Source organism: Neolamprologus brichardi, chromosome 9 (assembly GCF_056152115.1).
Source record: "Neolamprologus brichardi isolate AB-2024 chromosome 9, ASM5615211v1, whole genome shotgun sequence".
In the NCBI taxonomy this organism is placed as follows: Eukaryota; Metazoa; Chordata; class Actinopteri; order Cichliformes; family Cichlidae; genus Neolamprologus; species Neolamprologus brichardi.
This window is the reverse complement of record NC_142112.1, coordinates 9058401-9078851: the sequence shown is the minus strand read 5'-3', so window position 1 is coordinate 9078851 and position 20451 is coordinate 9058401. Positions and strand designations below refer to the sequence as shown.

The following is a 20451-nucleotide window of genomic DNA, read 5'->3' as shown; positions in this document are numbered from 1 at the left end:
GTTGAGATTTTCACCATTTGCATCAATGAAACATTCAGGATATAATGTTCCAGAAGATCCTTGTTTAATTAAGTTATTTAACACATCCAAAGTTCCTTTTATATTGTTTTTATTTTCATATAATCTTCTTCTATAATAAAGTTGTTTACTCGTTCTTATAATATCAGTCAATTTATTTCTATATGCTTTATATCTTTGTTCCACTTCTTTTGTTTTTATTTTGATGAACTGTTTATACAGATTGTTTGTCTTTTTGCAAGCATTGATAATTCCTTTTGTGAGCCAAGGACTTTTTATCTTTTTTTTCTTTGTCTTGTGTTCGTTTACAGGACAATGTTTATTGTACAACATAGTGAAAATATCTAGGAAATTGTCATAAGCCTTGTCCACATCTGACTCTTCATACACCGAACTCCAATCTTGTTGTGCTAAATCGAAATTAAAGGCATGAATTGCTTCTTCATTTATTGTTCGCTTTGCTATCGTAATCTTGGTATCTATTTTTTTTAAATCACAGTCACACAAAGTAAAAACTGGTAAGTGGTCAGTTATGTCACAGACAAGCAGGCCACTATTAATTTGGAAATCCATGACATTAGTAAAAATGTTGTCAATAATAGTGGCGCTATGTGATGTTATTCTGCTTGGCTTTGTTATTGTTGGATATAGTGATAAGCTGTACATCGTGTCAGTAAAGTCATCAATGGCTTTTAACCTTGTTGGGTTTAGCAAATCAATATTAAAATCACCACAGATGAATAGTAATTTTTGGTTCACCGAAGCAAACATTTTTTCTATCCATTCATAAAAAGTGTCAATACTTGAACTGGGTGTCCGATATAAAACGTCCGTGCCTTTCAGTTTGCGTCCTTGTTTCAGCAGTGCGACCTTGTTCTTCCGATTGACGAATCTCATGATGACGGCCGGCGGTCTGTCACTCCTCCTGGGCAGTGGGTGACATGCTTCTACGTGCTCCAGGTCCATCTCTATCCCCTTGCTTTGGAGGAAGGAGGCCACCTGTTGCTCCACCGAGCGGGTCTCCTCGTCGCTGGGCTCCCCGACGCTTCCGGCCACCGCGCGCACGTACGAGCGCGGCTTGATTTTTATACTGCTAATGACCACGTCGTTCGTACGGGTGTACTGCTCCAGCTCATCCACCCGCCGCTCGAGATCCATAATTCGTCTGTCCTTCTCGGCATTTTGGAGGCGTAGCTGTTTTACCTCCTCCAAAAGCCCCAGAAGCAGCTCCTGCTGCGCCCTGACTGCGGCCACGTCTCCGCACAGTGCTCCGAGGGAGGTTTTAATGTCCTCGACCTCCTCTGGTGTTGGGCCTTTCTTGGGTGGCATACTGTCTTTAGTTTGTGTTACTCGTGAAACTTCTATAAAATATTTGTCTTAACCAGCCATTCCAGTCCAGGGGTCCTTTCTTCTTTTATTTAACTGGCGAGATAGCAGCTGATGGTAACTAATGTTGGCTAATGTTGCTGCTAGCTAATAAAGTTTCTTGACTTCGATGTCCAAAGTTCTTAATTTAAGATATGTTAAATCTCCACCAGCTGTTCTTCAATCCGCACTGAGGTGCAAATCTTGTCAAACTATTTCACTTTACTTACTGAGAATTTTGCAGAAACAAGAAAAGTGCGAGGGAGCGCAGTACCGAGGTTGCTGTCCTCGGCGCCATCTTGAATTGAATTGTGAACCATGCTTGTCACGTGTCACAGAGAGGAACAAAGAAATGACAAAGACATGTTTGAAGTCGCTAAGATAACTACGACAAGTAGATCCTTTTTATCTGCATAACAGAGAGAGCATTCCCACAGTACGTCGACCTCTGACCAGCGCCCTGTACAGGAAGTCTGGACTGGAGTCCTAATGCCTGATCCTGCGAGCATCACCCAGCAGCCAGTGCAGAGTTCAGATGGAGCAGATGTGGGTGAGGGGGCTCGCTCGGCTCTCACTGCCCCACTTTCCGAGTGCCGTCCCTGCTTTGGCAGCTTGGTAATTAACCAACCGGTAATTAACTGGGTTCATTTTTGGGTCACAGTAGGGACAGTAGGTCACACGGGCCTGTAACCAGTAAGAGCTATTCACACTAAAACTGGTTAATGCTCAAATTCTTACCTTCACTAAGGGTTAGAAAGGAAATGTCCACAATTTAGTCTTTTAGTTGCTGAAGTTTTTAAAAGTATTTTAAAGAAGAAAAGCAAAAGCAGAATCAAATTATATTCATAATCACATAATAATGATCAAATCACATCAATTATACTTATTTAATTAATCTAAGAATTTATAAAGACAAAAACAATAATCACGAACAGTGACAGAGGTGGCAAACATCATCCTTACATCAGTGAATCACATATGTGTAAAACCCTCATTCAAAAACTACTCGCAAATGATTCATCAGTAGAACACAGAATAGGACATTAACACAGAGAACATATTGTCGCTCTGGGGGTACAGGAGCGCAACACAAGGGTTAAAAAAAGGTGCCCTGGTCCCCAAAGTCAGAAACAGCCACGTCACAGATAAAGGTGAGGTTTATTGCTACATCAGTCGTACCAAAACTGAAAGCAGAAACTCCAGGGTGAACCAAAATCAGCCAAAGTTACAAAGGAAACAAGCTTTTCCAAAGAAGTGCTACCTAAACTAGACGAGGACAAGCGCTACCCCAAACCCCCAAATTTAATAAACAAGAGAAAACGTACACGAGTAAATGGGCTTCAGTGCTGTTTACAAATGGACAAAGCTATTTACAGTACTATACACTATCCTCGCTGTTGTCAGGACACACACAGGGATTAAAGACTATGACTTGGGCAGCTGAGGACAGGTCTGCCGGAGACAGCGGCAGCAGAAAAAGGAGAGACTGCAGAGACTCTTAAAGGCACAGAGCACACATACAAAATGTAGTCCAGACATACCAACACACACACTGATTCATGACCAAAATATGGCCATTGTAAATGTTTTAAGGAAAGTATTTTCCCATTTTTAATGTGATGACAGCAACACATCCTAAAAGAAATCCTAAAGTCCAACTTTAGGAACACAATGAAGTGTTTCTTTTTGTGCAGCAGTCTCTAAATGTCTGACGGCCGAGGAGAGCACTTTCTGATATAACAGTCCTGGCTCTTGTTTCATGATGTAGTAAGTGTGCCTTTCCAGAAGTGTAAACTGCCAAATCCACATGTGACTCCATGCCATCGGTAATGCAGGCCGCTGAGGCTGAAAGCAGGCCAGATAGCCTCGCTCATCTTTAGTTTGACGGATGTCCGTATTTTCCAGAAAGAATTTCACATTTTCTGCCAACATTAATCACAATGGCAGCTTTAGCATATGCTAACCAAAGGCCATATTCTTCTTTATTGTGCTGCAAAGAGTGGGCAGCACGGTGGCACGGTGGTTAGCACTGTTGCCGCACAGCAAGAAGGTCCTGAGTTCAATTCCACCATCAGGTCTTTCTGTGTGGAGTTTGCATGTTCTCCCCGTGTTTGTGTGGGTTCCCTCCGGGTACTCCGGCTTCCTCCCACCGTCCAAAGACATGCAGCTTGTGGGGATAGGTTAATTGGATAATCCAAATTGCCCATAGGTGTGAATGTGCGAGTGAATGTGAGTGCGAATGGTTGTCTGTCCCTGTGTGTTTGCCCTGCGACAGACTGGCGACCTGTCCAGGGTGTACCCCGCCTCTCGCCCTATGACAGCTGGGATAGGCTCCAGCGCCCCCCGTGACCCTGAAAAGGATAAGCGGAAGCGAATGGATGGATGGATGTGCTGCAAAGAATAAAATGATCAGTTATTAGTTGCAGATGTTTCTGTATCCAAGTCTTGAAGCAGTTGATATAGTTTCATTCTGTCATCGCAACAGGACAGATGATTAGTGGAGCCTCATTGCGTCCCGATTTATTTGTACAGGGGCTGAAGAACGGATGGATGGTGTCAGAAAAACTATCTGTGAATGTAAACATTAGCACTTTGGCATCTACGTTGTAGAAGGACAACAGTCCCTTGTCATAGTCGACATAGATTCCCACCCGGGACGGTCTGATGGGAACCGTCAAGTTGGTCGATGGTTCTGTTCTGAAGGCGAACTCGGAGTGATCCCGAAGGCTGAGAAACCAGTATCCATGGGCGGGGCTCACGGTGATTTTACCCTTACGGTTGATGGACCGACTGGCCACGCCGAGGTCCCAATCAGTCTTCCCCCCTACCTCCACCTGAAAGAGGACATTGTGGTAATGATTAATTTAGACATTGGACACCGAATTTGCAGTGCGCTTTGATCTTTAATGTGGATGCCATAGTTTTCCAGTTATGATGGGAGATCCCCCATATGTTAAAGAAAGAAATTAAAAACACAAATTAATCAGTAATTTATCAAAAAGAAACATAAAATCTTCTCACTAAACTCAAGATGTCATAAAGCTCTCCTTGCTCATGTCTCCACGTCCCCATCAGATGGACTGCTTTGTTTGTAGAGACTGAGAGTTTAAACTAAAAGAGCTTGTTTCCGTATTGTTTACCTCCCAGTAATGGCGCCCTGAGTTGAAGCCCTGGTTGGCCAGCACACACACTACCCGGTCAAAGCGTTTCAGGTTGTCTGGTACCACCTGATGGCGATCTCCACAGTAAACCCTCTTCCCATCTGCTGAGACGGTGAGACGTGGGTGGGCTGTGGTGGGATCCAAAGTGATGTCGACTGACAGATACAGTGATAGAGCAATGGTTAGTTCCTCCATCCTGTAACAGCTGACTTGACTTGAGTTCGGGTTAAAGATGAATGATGTCCGGTAAACTGTAAATGCCAAAACGTCTTTGAAAGTTTCTAAAAACCTGCCAGTGTAGCTCGGGGCTCAAACAAAAGTAAACGCTAAAAGGATTTAAGTCCATACCTGCATATTCTTGAACCCTCCTAACCTCTGCAAAGAAAATGTGATAAATTAACTTGTTGACATTTTCTTCAAGTCATTTATTAGAAGAAGAATATTAGCATGTAAAGAAGCTGTCATTAAAACACTTACTCAGGTTGGGTTTAGATAACGACTGGATTGATGACGATTGCTGACCTACCAGTACGGAGAGACACATTTTTGTAATGTTCAGTTAATATTTGATGTTTGTTAATGAAAACATGATCATGCAGAGTTTGAACTTGGTGGATGGTCTTTTTTTGGCTACGTTGCTGTTGTACAGACGTTCCACTGAGTTGCAAAGGTTTACAGACACTATTTGCTCTTTTGAATCTTCAACATGACTTTACTGCCCAGTTTAACTTGAGGTGGGAATGAAGACTTACAGATTTCTGGCAGTACTCGCAGCTCTTTGTGAAACTGCTCCATCATCTGATTGACGGACCTGAGAATCACACCTGACGTCAGCTGAGATGACACAGAGACTCCGGACCAGTTCTTAGCCGGCGGAGGTGCAGACAGGGAAGGGAACGTCTGCAGGGGGATAGGAATGTCATAAAGACATACAGTCTATGTTACATATCATGTTAATCATACTATATGCTCAAAGTAGCCAAATTCCAGTTACTTAGGGCCAAGTGAGAGTAGAAAAGCGCTATATAAGAATCAGTCCATTTACCAAATAACAAATTCCAGTAATCATCGATTTCATTTTCATCGGCGGTTTAGGAAAAGGTCCACCCTGCTGCACTCTCTTCTGCACCTCTCTCATGCACCGTCCTTCAAACTCATCCATGTACTCCTTACATGTTCACCTGTCTCCCTCTCATTGAACTCGAACCTTCATTCTCTCGTCTCTCCAGAACATATCTGCTTGTTTCCAGACTCTCGTCCATGCACTCCCTCCCCTCACTGCAGATTACATCTGGAAACATCAGTAGTTTCTGCTGGAAAGGTAGTTGGCAGTGGTTCCTGGAGTTTGCACCAAAAACCTCCCACTAAATGCTTTGGTTGCTAGCAGATTGCTACTGACTACCTACTGGCTGAGCAGGAGTATAAGGTGTGGCACAAACCAGAAAAGTCGTGCCTCAGCCACAGCCGATGTGTTTCAAAAGACACAACATTTCGTTTAAATCTTCCCTTTGTTCTTGTTTCACTTCAGCTCAGAGAATCTGTCGATTCCAGTGAACTACAGTGCTACAATACGCTGCTGACCAAATGAATCACAAACTTTTTGCCAGCTCGTTGGGGATGCTTCTTTTCTAATGACTGGTCGACTGGTCCAAGGCTTGAGGAAGAAATTTCCCACTGACTAACAGCAACCTCTAGCAACTGAATGGGCGATGCTCATCAGCTTCATTCACTCGTTGCTGTTGCCACCACGAGCACCTCTACAGCCCTCTCCTCCCTGGTCACGTGTCTGCACCCTAACAAACGCTGCTTATACCGAACTGTGCTGTGAGCGTGACCGGGGCGCCCCAGCTTTTAGTACCATTAGTAACCGTGGCTCTCACAATTCTCTGACAATCATTTGGTAGTTTTATGCAAACAATAACATAAAAGCATCAGGAGTAGAGTGGAGAGTGGAGAAGACATGTTCATGTCTCCCAGCAGCGAGTGCCTCTAGCAAGATGAGTAATCCTGATCCAGGGTTTCACATCTCTGCATCTCAGTTCTCACCTCGTCAGTATATTCCTTAACTGGACTTATAGCTACTTTCTGAGAGTAACTAGTGGAGCACTGCAAACGTCTGTATTATTTTATCTGGTGCCTCATTTCATTATTTCTTCATACCTTGAGAAAGAAGATGTAGTCCTCAGACAGAGCCAGCTGACTCAGTGCTGAGCTCCTGCGTTTGAGCTCAGCTATTTCTTCTTCCAGCTCTCTCAGCACGCTCTGAGCTCTGCGCTCTGCCGCTCGAAGAGTCATCTCTATCACCTGGGTGCCACAGAAAGCGTGTGTTCACAAATATGCCGACAAATGTCTCGTCTGCTTTGAGACAAAAATAGTATGATTGTCTCTGTAGTTGGTCACCTCCAAGACTTCAGCTTGGCAGTGCTCCACGCTGGAGATCAGCTTGGAAAAAGCACAAACGGCTCCATCCGTCTCCCTCTCTGCAGTATCCTGATTAAAGCACGAACAGCAACCAGCGGAAAAGTAGAAAAGAAGAATTCAGAGACAAACATAAATGCAAAATGTGACAAACGAAAGTGTATCTATTCTGTCATTTTCTTTTCTGATTTCATTAAACATGAGCAGCTCGGCCACATGAATACAAACAGTTTTTAAGTGTCAGCTAAAGATCTCTGCTCTCTGATTGGCTCCTGGAACAATGTAGCATGCTATCTTAACAAAACAAACAAACAAAGTGCACGTGTGAGAGAATAAACACATACGATCCTGCAGTCGTGTTGACACCACATCACTCACCTTTATCTCTTTTCTCTCTCTCTCACTGATGAGCTCCTTCAGCTCCGCCTCAGTAAGGCCTAACTGAGCCTGTATGAGACAGAAAACACACACTGTGTCTAATAACCAATGCATTAAACATGCTCTGCTGCAGGTGCATGTTTATATACAATTAGATGCACAGTTTGTTTGTCAGTGACAGTTGACTTTGATTTAAAATCAACTGACAAACACTGAATATATGATTGAAGTGCAGATCTTCAGCTTTAATTCAGGGCTTTCAGGTATCTGTGTTACTGCTGATAGACGTCGTGTGAATTCTGATGAGTGAGAGCGAACATGATTGGATAATGGGCCAAAGCAAAAGCAACCGAAGAGTTTATCAAGATAAAGAAATGGGATATTATAACAAAGTCAGTCAGCCTAACTCAACTCTATAGAGCCACTTATTGAATACAAACTGAAGGCACAGGGACACACGAACAAGCAGCAGCTGGAGATGGTTACAGTTCAGGGTTCGAAACATCAGGGAGCCGTTTTTCATTCAAATATTAAATACAAGTCTTATATTTAAATTAGGGATTCAATTCAATTCAATTCAATTCAATTTTATTTATATAGCGCCAAATCACAACAAAAGTCGCCTCAAGGCGCTTCATAGATACAGAGAAAAACCCAACAATCATATGACCCCCTATGAGCAAGCACTTTGGCGACAGTGGGAAGGAAAAACTCCCTTTTAACAGGAAGAAACCTCCGGCAGAACCAGGCTCAGGGAGGGGCGGCCATCTGCTGCGATCGGTTGGGGTGAGAGAAGGAAGACAGGATAAAAGACATGCTGTGGAAGAGAGACAGAGGTTAATAACAGATATGATTCAATACAGAGAGGTCTGTTAATACATAGTGAGCGAGAAAGTGACTGGAAAGGAAAAACTCAATGCATCATGGGAATCCCCCGGCAGCCTACATCTATTGCAGCAAAACTAAGGGAGGATTCAGGGTCACCTGGTCCAGCCCTAACTATATGCTTTAGCAAAAAGGAAAGTTTTAAGCCTAATCTTAAAAGTAGAGATAGTGTCTGTCTCCCGAATCCAAACTGGAAGCTGGTTCCACAGAAGAGGGGCCTGAAAACTGAAGGCTCTCCCTCCCATTCTACTTTTAAATACTCTAGGAACAACAAGTAGGCCTGCAGAGCGGGAGCGAAGTGCTCTAATAGGGTGATATGATACTACAAGGTCATTAAGATAAGATGGGGCCTGATTATTTAAGACCTTGTATGTGAGGAGCAGGATTTTGAATTCAAATCTGGATTTAACAGGAAGCCAATGAAGGGAAGCCAAAACAGGAGAAATATGCTCTCTCTTTCTAGTCCCTGTCAGGACTCTTGCTGCAGCATTTTGGATTAGCTGAAGGCTTTTCAGTGAGTTTTTTGGACATTCTGATAATAATGAATTGCAGTAGTCCAGCCTGGAAGTAATAAATGCATGAACTAGTTTTTCAGCGTCACTCTGAGACAGGATATTTCTAATTTTAGAGATGTTGCGCAAATGGAAGAACGCAGTCTTACATATTTGTTTAATATGTGCGTTGAAGGACATATCGTGGTCAAAAATGACTCCAAGATTCCTCACAGTGTTACTGGAGGCCAAGGTAATGCCATCCAGAGTAAGAATCTGGTTAGATACCATATTTCTAAGCTTTTCAGCGCTGAGTACCATGACCTCAGTTTTATCTGAATTAAGAAGCAGAAAGTTAGTGGCCATCCAGGTCTTTATGTCTTTAAGACATTCCTGCAGTTTAACTAATTGGTGTGTGTTATCTGGCTTCATGGACAGATAGAGCTGGGTGTCATCTGCATAGCAGTGAAAATGTATGCTATGTCTTCTAATGATGCTGCCTAGGGGAAGCATGTATAATGTAAACAGAATTGGTCCTAGCACTGAACCCTGTGGAACTCCATAATTAACCTCAGTGTGTGAAGAAGACTCTCCATTTACATGCACAAATTGGAGTCTATTAGATAGATATGATACAAACCACTGCAGTGCAATACCTGTAATACCTACAGCATGTTCTAATCGCTCTAATAGGATATTATGGTCAACAGTATCGAATGCTGCACTAAGGTCAAGAAGGACAAGCACAGAGATGAGTCCACTGTCAGAGGCCATAAGAAGATCATTTGTAACCTTCACTAAAGCTGTTTCTGTGCTGTGATGAGCTCTGAAACCTGACTGAAACTCTTCAAATAAACCATTCCTCTGCAGATGATCTGTTAGCTGTTTGACAACTACTCTTTCAAGGATTTTTGATATGAAAGGAAGGCTGGAGATTGTCCTATAATTAGCTACGACTGCTGGGTCTAGAGATGGCTTTTTGAGTAAAGGTTTAACTGCAGCCACCTTGAAGGCCTGTGGTACATAGCCGATTATTAGAGATAGGTTGATCATATTTAAGATCGAAGAATTCATCAATGGCAGGACTTCTTTGAGCAGTTTTGTAGGAATGGGGTCTAAAAGACACGTTGATGGTTTGGAGGAAGTAATTATTGAAGTTAACTCAGAAAGATCGATTGGAGAAAAAGAGTCTAACTTAACATCAATGGTACTAAGAGTAGCTGTAGATAATATTACATCTGTGGGATTATTATTGGTAATTTTTTCTCTAATGATAAAAATTCTATTTGTGAAGAAGTTCATGAAGTCATTACTAGTTAACGTTAAAGGGATGGTTGGCTCAAAAGAGCTCTGATTTTTTGTCAGCCTGGCTAAAGTGCTGAAGAGAAACCTGGGGTTGTTCTTATTTTCTTCAATCAGTGATGAGTAGTAAGCTGTTCTGGCTTTGCGAAGGGCTTTCTTATAAAGCAACAAACTATTTCTCCAGGCTAAATGATGATCCTCTAAATTTGTGACACGCCATTTCCTCTCCAGATTACGAGTCATCTGCTTTAGGGTACGTGTTTGAGAATTATACCACGGAGTCAGGTACTTCTGATTAGAGACCTTAGTTTTCACTGGAGCTACAGTATCCAGAGTCGTACGTAGTGAGGAGGTGAAATTATTAACAAGATAATCGACCTCTGTTGGGGTAGCGTTCAGATAGCTGCTCTGCTCTGTGTTGGTACAGGGCATTAACGATGATAACAGTGGGTGGATTATATTCTTAAACTTAGTTACAGCGCTTTCAGAAAGACATCTACTTTGATAAAGTCCACTCTCCACTGCTGCGTAATCAATTATTGTAAATGTAAATGTTATCAAGAAATGATCAGACAGGAGAGGGTTTTCAGGAAACACTGTTAAATGTTCAGATTCTATGCCATATGTTAAAACAAGATCTAGAGTGTGATTAAAGTGGCGGGTGGGTTCTTTTACATTTTGAGAGAAACCAATTGAGTCTAATAACAGATTAAATGCCATGTTGAGGCTTTCATTTTTAGCATCTACGTGGATGTTAAAATCACCCACAATAATTATTTTATCTGAGCTCAGAACTAAATTAGATATAAAGTCTGAGAAATCAGACAGAAACTCTGTGTAAGGCCCAGGTGGACGGTAGATGATAACAAGTAAGACTGGTTTCTGAGTTTCACAGCTGGGGTGGACAATGTTAAGCATCAGGCTTTCAAATGAATTAAAAGTCTGTCTTGGTCTTTCATTAATTAATAGACTGGTGTGAAAAATTGCTGCCACACCGCCCCCTCGACCTGTGCTTCGAGATTTCTGGTAGTTAGAATGACTCGGGGGTGTTGATTCATTTAAACTAACATAATCATCCTGCTGCAACCAGGTTTCTGTAAGGCAGAGTAAATCAATTTGTTGATCAATTATTAAGTCATGTACTAACAGAGACTTGGAGGAGAGAGACCTAATATTTAATAATCCACATTTCACTGTTTTACTCTTTGGTTCAGGTGTGGATACTGTATTGTTCTTTCTTTGTAATTGTTTATGTTTAAGTTGTTTGTTGCTGGTTTTTAGTTTGTTTTTTGTCATTTTGGAAGCTGACACAGTCTCTATGGAGATGGGTTTTTGGGGGGGTAGCAGGAGGAGGGAAGCTGCAGAGAGGCGTGTAAGACTGCAACTCTGCTTCCTGGTCCCAACTCTGGATAGTCATATTTTGAGGGGTTTAATAAATTTGTCCATATTTCTAGAAATGAGAGCTGCTCCATCCAAAGTGGGATGGATGCCATCTCTCCTAACAAGACCAGTTTTCCTCCAGAAGGTTTGCCAATTATCTATGAAGCCCACATCATTTCTGGGACACCACTCAGACAGCCAGCAATTTAAGGAGAACATGCGGCTAAACATGTCACTCCTGGTCTGATTGGGGAGGGGACCAGAGAAAACTACAGAGTCCGACATTGTTTTGGCAAAGTTGCACACCGATTCAATATTGATTTTAGTGACCTCCGATTGGCGTAACCGGGTGTCATTACTGCCGACGTGAATTATGATTTTACTGAATTTACGTTTACCCTTAGCCAGCAGTTTTAAATTTCCTTCAATGTCGCCTGCTCTGGCCCCTGGAAGACAATTGACTATGGTTGCCGGTGTCTCTAGCTTCACATGTCTGAGAACAGAATCACCAATTACCAGAGTTTGACCCCCAGCGGGTGTGTCACCGAGTGGGGAAAAACGGTTAGACACATGAACGGGTTGGTGGTGTACCTGGGGCTTCTGTTTAGGACTATGCTTCCTCCTCACCGTTACCCAGCCGCCCTCTTTCCGCAGCTGCTTGGGATCTGCCGGGGAACAGCTAGCGGGGCCTACGCTATCTTCGGCTGCACCAGCTACAGGGGCCTGGCTAGCTAAGGGTGAGTGAAGGGTGCGAAGCCGAGTCTCCAGTTCAGTAATCCTGGCCTCCAGAGCTGCAAATATGCTACATTTGTTACAGATATCATTACTGTTAAAGGAGGCCGAGGAGTAACTAAACATCTGACACAATGAGCAAGAAAGTGCAGGAGGGACAGGTGAAGTAGCCATGGTGCTAACGAGTCGGCTACGAGCTAAGCTAGCGAAACAGTACAGAGACAGTGAGTGAATACTTTGGCTATAAATTAGGTAGTGAGTACACAGAAAGTGTGCTTCGGATGAAGCACGTGAAGATTATACTATGAAAAAAGAATGTATTTAAAAGTTGTTAATTAAACTGCTAAGCAAATAAGCTACTCAGAAACACCACTGTGTTTGAGCAGGAACAGGAAGTGGTACTATACCACAGAGCGAGCGAACACCAAGTGAAACTGCATTCCTCAGTTTCTACACACTTCATACTGTACGTATTCTTTCCCATATTTCTGAAAGAGAAAAAAAAATCATCCAATCAAAACCTGGATTTGCCCGGACCACCTGGAGGTGGCCGTACTGCTGATCTCAGCTTTGTGGACAAGCGTGTTCGCCGTCCAGCCTTTTCCTTATGGTGCAAAAGTGTTAAACACCAGAAACTAAGGACAGAGTCCTTCCCACAACAGTCCTGAAATTAGGTGTCGTATTCCTGAGGTTTCCCTCCCAGTGGTCCATCCAAAACAAAAACAAAAAAAAAGAAAGAAAAAGAAAACAACAAAAGCAACAACAACTTTAAAAAAAACTACAAACAAACAAACAAAACTCTTATTCCTGTCAACATCTTTCTCTTACACAACACATACTTCACCCATTTGGAGTTTTCACCCAGACCCCCTCCAGGGACACAACCTCCCCACGGCTCCTGTAGCCGCTTTGCTGAGCTCAGCACCCATTGCAGCCGGGCGTCCCCTCTGCAGCCTTTGCTTCGGTACAAAGTGCTAAAAACCATAAACCCAAAGACAGAAGAGTCCTTCCCAAGGACAGAAAAGTCCTTCCCACGACAATCCATAATTTAGGCGTCGTTTTTTTGAGGTTTTCCCTTTTTGTGGTCCGCTTGAAAACTCCCCCCAAATCAAAACAGCTCACTGTTGCAGATTCTTTTCCCATTTCTTTCCTCATAGTTCGTTAAATTCCTGCATGTGTGAGTCGCTGAAGGCCTCTAGCGGTTCCCCCTTTTTTGAAAACAAAAGAACGGTGGGACTGGGACTATTTTCCCCCAGGATGGCCAGTCACCGCATACCTGCGATTCAGCGAAACTCACGTGAGGAATCCTGTTCGTGACGCCAAATTGTCATGGCAATGTTAACAATAACCTGCAACACACCCAGTGAGCTTGATTTGAAGTGGGTTTAATAAACACAATGTGGAGAGAGCATCCCAGTGAAACACCAGGACCATCTCTGAAATGTGGCCACCACCGTTACATCTTATATAGCATATACAGAGACACAGACAAAGAACATTCCTCAAACTCTTACATGTTGGCCCCTCTCATTGGGGGGGGCTATACCCCCTCCCTCACAGAGAGAATTATGACCTTGTTTTCTGCTTAGCCATCACCTAAGAATTTACATCCCTGATAAGCAGAAGGAGCCTCACTATCTGTTTAACGTCTCTCATTACAACGGCCTCACTGTGTTAACTTTCCACATGCATGTAAACTGGTGATGGGAGTGCTCTTACTATAGTAAAGTGAGAAAGTGATATTACTATAACTAATGTGATATGATTAAATATGTGATTAATACATGAGAAAAGAAATCTGCCACCACATGTTTTAGTGTTACTTTGTATCATAGTTCATACTCTGGTTCATTTGCAGTCTTAGTTATTCTGTTTTGAGTTTCTTATATTCCCTGTTTAGCGTCTTGATGATCAGATTCCCTCTTGTGTCTTTGGCCTCTGTGTCTCTGTGTGTGTCTGTGTTTATATATGTTGTGAGTTATTGTGTCTTGCTTCCCTCCTCATGTTTCACTCTCTTACCCCCTGCCTGTTATGTTTCTCATGTCTCCTCTCGTTCCCTCGCTCCCTCTAATCTACCTTTCCTCCACTTCTCTGTCAAACTCATGTGTCGGTCTTGCGTTCCTTATGTGTCTTCTGTTCCCTCGTCATTGTACTTTGTGTTTGCCGCTATCTCCCTAAGTATAGTGTTGCATTCTCCCTCATGGCTGTGCGTTTCCCCCGTGTGCCTCTTCGTATGTTTAGTTTATATATGTCCCAGTAAAGTTTTGCATTATTTGCCTTTCAGTGTTTTTGAGTTTCCCGTCTCCGTCTGCAACCGTCTATGACATTAATGTCAAACCTCTTTAGTGCAAACAAGATACTTACTCCAGTGTATAAACTACACCTTGGACATCCATTCAAAAACAGAATCATGACTGTTATAACTGTATGACTCTGATACAGGATATTGGACTGGATTATCAAAGTTAAAGAGGTAATTGCAGGCTAGCCAACAAGCTACCAGGCTAACAGCTGAGAAAGCTAACAGCTGACCGAGGAAACAGCTGACTGAACCTGCTACCAGTGGAACCAGATACAATGGGGCTGAAGAGGACTCCGTCAGCTGAGGAAGTCGGGGACATTAAAAGGTCTCTTTACTTCTTAATGGAGGAAATTTCCACTATCAGGTTGCAGCAGAAAAGTATCCTTGAACTTGTAAGATAAGATAAGATAAGATAAGATAAAACTTTATTAATCCCTCGGGTGGGTTCCTCTGGGAAATTTGTTTTCCAAAAAGCACAGCACCGACAGAAGTTACAGAGTTAAGAATATTATATATATATATATATATATACACACACATATATAAATACAAAGACATATATAGATAAAATATACAAAGGGGATAAATAGAATAAATAGGAATAAAAATAAAAATAAAAATAAAAATACAAGTGAATTGCACATTTAAAGTATTGAGGTCTATTGCACCGCTGATTATTAACAAAAGTATTGCACAAAAGGTAATTGCACAGTGAAGAGAAGAGGCACTACAGCTTAGTTGTTCCCCCCTCCTTTGTCCTCCTGTTTCCCCTCCCTCTCCCCTCCAGAGAGGAGTTAAACAGTCTGATGGCGTGTGGGACAAAGGAGTTTTTAAGTCTGTTGGTTCTTGTCTTTGGGAGAAGCAACCTGTCACTGAACAGACTCTTCTGGTTGTTTATGGCCGTGTGCAGAGGATGCCTAGCATTGTCCATAATGTCCAGCAGTTTCTTTAGTGTCCTTTTCTCTGCCACTGACACCAGAGTGTCCAGCTTCATGCCGACCACAGAGCCAGCCTTCCTGATCAGTTTTTCCAGCCTGGATGAGTCCTTCTTTGCTGTGCTGCTCCCCCAGCACACCACAGCATAGAACAGTACTCCAGCAACCACCGACTGGTAAAACATCCTCAGGAGCTTCCTGCGGATGTTAAAAGACCTCAGCCTCCTGAGGAAGTACAGTCGGCTTTGGGCTTTTTTGTACAGGTGCTCTGTGTTGCATGACCAGTCCAGTTTATTGTCCACCCACAGCCCGAGGTACTTGTACTTGTTGACCACCTCCACCTCCTCCCCCTCTATCTGAACCGGCAGTGGACCTGCTCTGGACCTCCCAAAGTCCACAACCAGTTCCTTAGTCTTTGAGGTGTTGAGTTGCAGGTGGTTTGTGTGACTCCATGCGACAAAGTTCCTCACCAGACTTCTGTACTCCTCTTCCTGGTCATCCCAGATACACCCCATGATGGCTGTGTCGTCTGCAAACTTCTGAATGTGGCATAATTCAGAGTTGTAGCAGAAGTCAGAGGTGTACAGGGTGAAGAGAAGAGGGGACAGCACAGTTCCCTGTGGTGCTCCTGTGCTGCTGACCACAGTGTCAGACGTGATGTCCTTTAGCCTGACGTACTGTGGCCTGTCGGTGAGGTAGTCGGAGATCCAAGCCACCAGGCAGGGGTCCACCTCCATCCTGTTCAGTTTCTCCTGGAGCAGACAGGGCCGGATGGTATTAAAGGCACTGGAAAAGTCAAGAAACAGGATCCTGACCGTGCCTTTTCCCCCATCGAGGTGTGAGTGGGCTCTATGCAGGAGGTACAGGATGGCATCCTCCACTCCGACACCCGCCTTGTAGGCGAACTGTAGTGGGTCCTGGGCATGTTGTACCTGTGGTCGGAGGAGGTTGAGGAAGAGCCGCTCTAGAGTCTTCATAAGATGTGATGTCAGTGCCACCGGTCGGAAGTCATTCAGCTCATTGGGCCGGTTCCTTTTGGGGACCGGGACGATGCAGGATGTCTTCCATAGGGCGGGCACTCTCCCCAGTCGCAGACTGAGATTGAAGACTCGTTGTAGCGGCTCCCCAAGTTCAGCAGCACACGCCTGTGGAGGTAAAGCTCCTTCACATCCAAAATGCAGAAAAATTACTAGACTACCAGGATCACATCACATTGTGCATAGACAACATTTTTACAAATGACATTAAAAATAAGACTGTAAGTGGACTCCTGATTAAAGACATAAGTGACCATCTTCCAATTTTTACCATCTATGATAGGAATTACAAGATCAATAAAGTGGACAGTAAAAAAGAGTACAGACAAGCAAGAACAGAAGAAAGAGTCAATGCATTGAAAAAAAATTTAATGAAACAGAACTAGGGTGAAATATATCAGAAACAAGACGTTCATAGTGCGTATAATGAATTCCTTAGAATGTTTACATTATTGTATAATACCAACTGTCCAATAAAGCGATATAGTAGGAAACATAAATATATGGGCTGTCCATGGATAAGAAAAGGTCTGCAAAATGCCTCTATAAAGAAAAATGCTCTATACAGAGATTTCTTAAGAAAGAGAACTGAAGATGCTGAAATCAGATACAAAAGATATAAAAATAAGTTAATTAATATACTTAAATATAGTAAAAAGGAATACTATAAGAAGCAATTAGATATAAATAGAAATAATATTAAAAGTTTATGGGAAATACTGAACAGTGTTATAAAATGTGGGGCTGGACAAGAAAACTATCCCAAGTATTTAATTTGTAATGACCGTGAAGAATATAATATGGAGGTTGTGGCAATCTTTGGATTGTACTGATATTAATAATAATAATAATACATTTTATTTATGAGCACCTTTCAAGTCACCCAAGGACACTTTACAATAGGATCAAAACATAATAAAACAATGTCAAAATAAGAACAATAAAACAAAAAGCACAGGATAAAATTAACTAACAGTGGATTCACAGTGAATATGCAGATTTGAACAGATGGGTTTTGAGTTGGGATTTAAACTGTGGGAGAGAACCAATGTTGCTTATATTTGGGGGTAGAGAGCTCCACAGTCTGGGAGCAGAGCAGCTGAAAGCTCTGCTTCCCATGGTGGTGAGGCGGAAAGAAGGTACAGCAAGCTGGATTGAAGAAGAACATCGAAGTGAACGGGCAGAACAGGTACTGCTTAACAGGTAAGAAAGGTAAGGAGGAGCGAGGTTATGAATGGCCTTGAAGGTGAGCAGAAGTTTGAATATTATCTGGAATTTCACAGGGAGCCAGTGAAGTTCCTGAAGAACAGGTGATGTGCTGGTAGGAGGGGTTCTGATGATAATGCGAGCAGCAGAGTTCTGAACCAGTTGAAGCTTATGGGGGAATTTTTGGGGGAGACCATGCAAAAGAGAATTGCAGTAGTCAATACGGGAGGTAACAAGACTGTGGACAAGAATGGACGTAGACTGGGTGGAAAGAGAAGGAAGCAATCTGTTAATGTTGCGTAGATGGAAGTAGGCAGAACGGGTGAGATTATTGATGTGAGATTTAAGGGATAGTGAACTGTCTAGGATGACACCAAGGCTCTTAACCTGAGGAGAAGGGAAAACTGTGGAGTTCTCGATGGTGAGTGAGAAATGGTTCACCTTCAAAAGGTTGGATTTGGTGCCAATAAGAAGGATTTCAGTTTTATTCTCGTTGAGCTTGAGAAAATTAGAGATAAACCAGGATTTTAACTCGGATAGACATTCTGTGAGGGAGGAGGGTGGGAGGGAGGAATCAGGTCTGCAAGAGAGATATAACTGGGTGTCATCAGCAAAACAGTGAAACTGAAGATCAAATTAGCGGAAAATGGTACCTAGAGGGAGGATGTATGTTATGAAGAGAAGAGGGCCTAAAACTGAGCCTTGAGGTACACCAGAGGTGACGGGCAATAGACGAGAGCGGAATGATGGTAAAGCGTTGGGGGGTTGAATTAGTTTGTTGGGAACTGAAAACAGAGTCCTTGCATTACCCTAATAAGACCTGATAATACCAGAGTAGAAGCTTTGTTTGGCCTTGCTGATGGAGTCTTTATACTGAAGTACATGGTATTTATAGATTTCTGAATCAACAGTTATAATAGATTTCTAATATTTACGCTCTAGCTGCCGAGCTTTGGCCTTCAATGCTCGGAGGTCAGAGGTAAACTAGGCAGCAGAGTGAGCAAAGGAAACAGAGTGGGTTTTTACAGGAGCCAGAGAATCAAGGACAATGCGTAGACAATTATTATAATACAAAAACACATCATCAGGAGTAGAATAGAAGTCTGGAATCTGAACATTGTCCAAACTGGTAGTGAGAATGTCCATATCAATGTTGTTGATGTTGCGGAACGTGATGAGACGGGTTGGCTTGGTAGAAGAGCAGCAGAGAGTGAGGTTAAACGAAAGGAGGAAGTGGTCAGTTATGGGGATTTCAGTAGCAGAAAGATTCGAGGGAGTAAGACCAGAACAGCAGACCAAGTCCAGGGTGTGTCCTTTAGAGTGAATGGCAAAGTCGATAAATTGTTTAAATTCAGAGCCTTCGAGACAAGAGGAAAAGTCTCTGGTGAGCAGACGGTCATTATTATCCATATGAATGTTGAAATTTCCCACCAAGATCACATTTGGGGAGAGAGATGAAAGATGGGTTAGTAGATTAGCAAAGTCACTGAGGAAGACAGGGTTAGGTTTTGGGGGGGGGGGGGCGGTATACAGTAGCTATGATGGTGGGAATGGGTCCAGTCAGCTCACATGCAAGGCACTCAAGGGAACTAAAGGTATCAAGATTAATTGGCGGGACATTCAATTCAATGGGCACGGTGGTTAGCACTGTTGCCGCACAGCAAGAAGGTCCTGAGTTCAATTCCAACATCAGTCCGGGGTCTTTCTGTGTGGAGTTTGCATGTTCTCCCTGTGTTTGCGTGGGTTCTCTCCGGGTACTCCGGCTTCCTCCCACCGTCCAAAGGCAGTCTTTGGACGGCTTGTGGGGATAGGTTAATTGGAAAATCCAAATTGCCATTAGGTGTGAATGTGCGAGTGAATGTGAGCGCGAATGGTTGTCTGTCTCTGTGTTTTGGCCCTGCGACAGACTGGCGACCTGTCCAGGGTGTACCCCGCCTCTCGCCCTATGACAGCTGGGATAGGCTCCAGCGCCCCCCGCGACCCTGAAAAGGATAAGCGGAAGCGAATGGATGGATGGATGGATGGACATTCAAATGCTAGCGAAAGAAGATCGCGAGACCACCCCCACGACCTATGCAGCGAGGTTTAGAAAGGTAAACAAACCCCGGAGGAGTAGATTCATTTAGCTGAGAAAAGTCATCAGGTTGTTGCCAGGTTTCAGTTTAGCAGAAAAAGTCAAACTTACGGTCAGATAGGAGGTCTTGGATGAGAGGCCCCTTATTTGTCAGTGAGCGAATGTTTAGAAGACCGAAACTGAGTATTTTCTTTTTTGCTAATCGTGGTCGGCGCCCTGGGCAGGTGGGCTAGAGATTGGTGGTTGACAGCCCGATCAGGTTTCCTGCGAGGGCGGCGAGTAGTAGACCAAAACGATTTAGTTCCATTGGAGTTATGGAAAATCCTGCGGGACCCACGATGGATGTATCTCCGGCGAGGCTGGAAAGTGATGTCTGGGTGGTAGTGGAGCTCCGCCGGCGACGGGAGCAAAAGCTGCTCGCGAAGGTGCAGGAGCTCAGCGGCTGTATAGCGGAACAGACCAGCCATAGGATGGTAGGCGAGCGTCAGGAGAATCCATAATAGTGCCGACCAGCTCAGGAACATCTTGGGCCACATCTTCGATTATGTGGAGGAAAAGGAGCCGAGCCAGACGGAGCGACGAACAGGTAGGCTGAAATAGCTCAAACAGTTAAGCTAGTGCAGCTCACTGAGAAGACGACGTCAGAGCACATTCAGCTGAAATAGCAGATGTTGAGGACAAGCGTTGCAAATCAATCCCTGGCAGAGATCAATCTGGTCCTGAGTGTGAATGTCCCTGTTCATTCAAATCTGAATCCAAATAATCGA

At 43.4% G+C, this 20451-nt stretch overlaps 1 protein-coding gene across 1 annotated transcript; it reads right to left on the bottom strand.

Moving 5' to 3' along the window:
• Positions 1-3848: 3848 nt before the first annotated feature.
• Positions 3849-20220, bottom strand: LOC148101173 (uncharacterized). Its single transcript, XM_087845703.1, has 10 exons — positions 20022-20220; positions 18691-18968; positions 7341-7409; positions 6945-7034; positions 6705-6848; positions 5297-5444; positions 5022-5066; positions 4893-4919; positions 4524-4699; positions 3849-4217 (listed from the first exon to the last, which is right to left on the bottom strand). The coding sequence occupies exons 1-10, from the start codon at positions 20218-20220 to the stop codon at positions 3849-3851; spliced, it is 1545 nt and encodes a 514-aa protein (XP_087701829.1).
• Positions 20221-20451: the final 231 nt, after the last annotated feature.

Excerpts from the sequence above, each read along its gene's own strand:
- LOC148101173 (XM_087845703.1), bottom strand. The coding sequence starts at position 20,220 with ATGTGGCCCAAGATGTTCCTGAGCTGGTCGGCACTATTATGGATTCTC. Across the intron at positions 7,410-18,690 it reads TCTATTCTACTCCTGATGAT|GCTCAGTTAGGCCTTACTGA; the intron begins GTGTTTTTGTAT and ends TGTCTCATACAG. Across the intron at positions 5,067-5,296 it reads GCGAGTACTGCCAGAAATCT|GTCAGCAATCGTCATCAATC; the intron begins GTAAGTCTTCAT and ends CCGTACTGGTAG.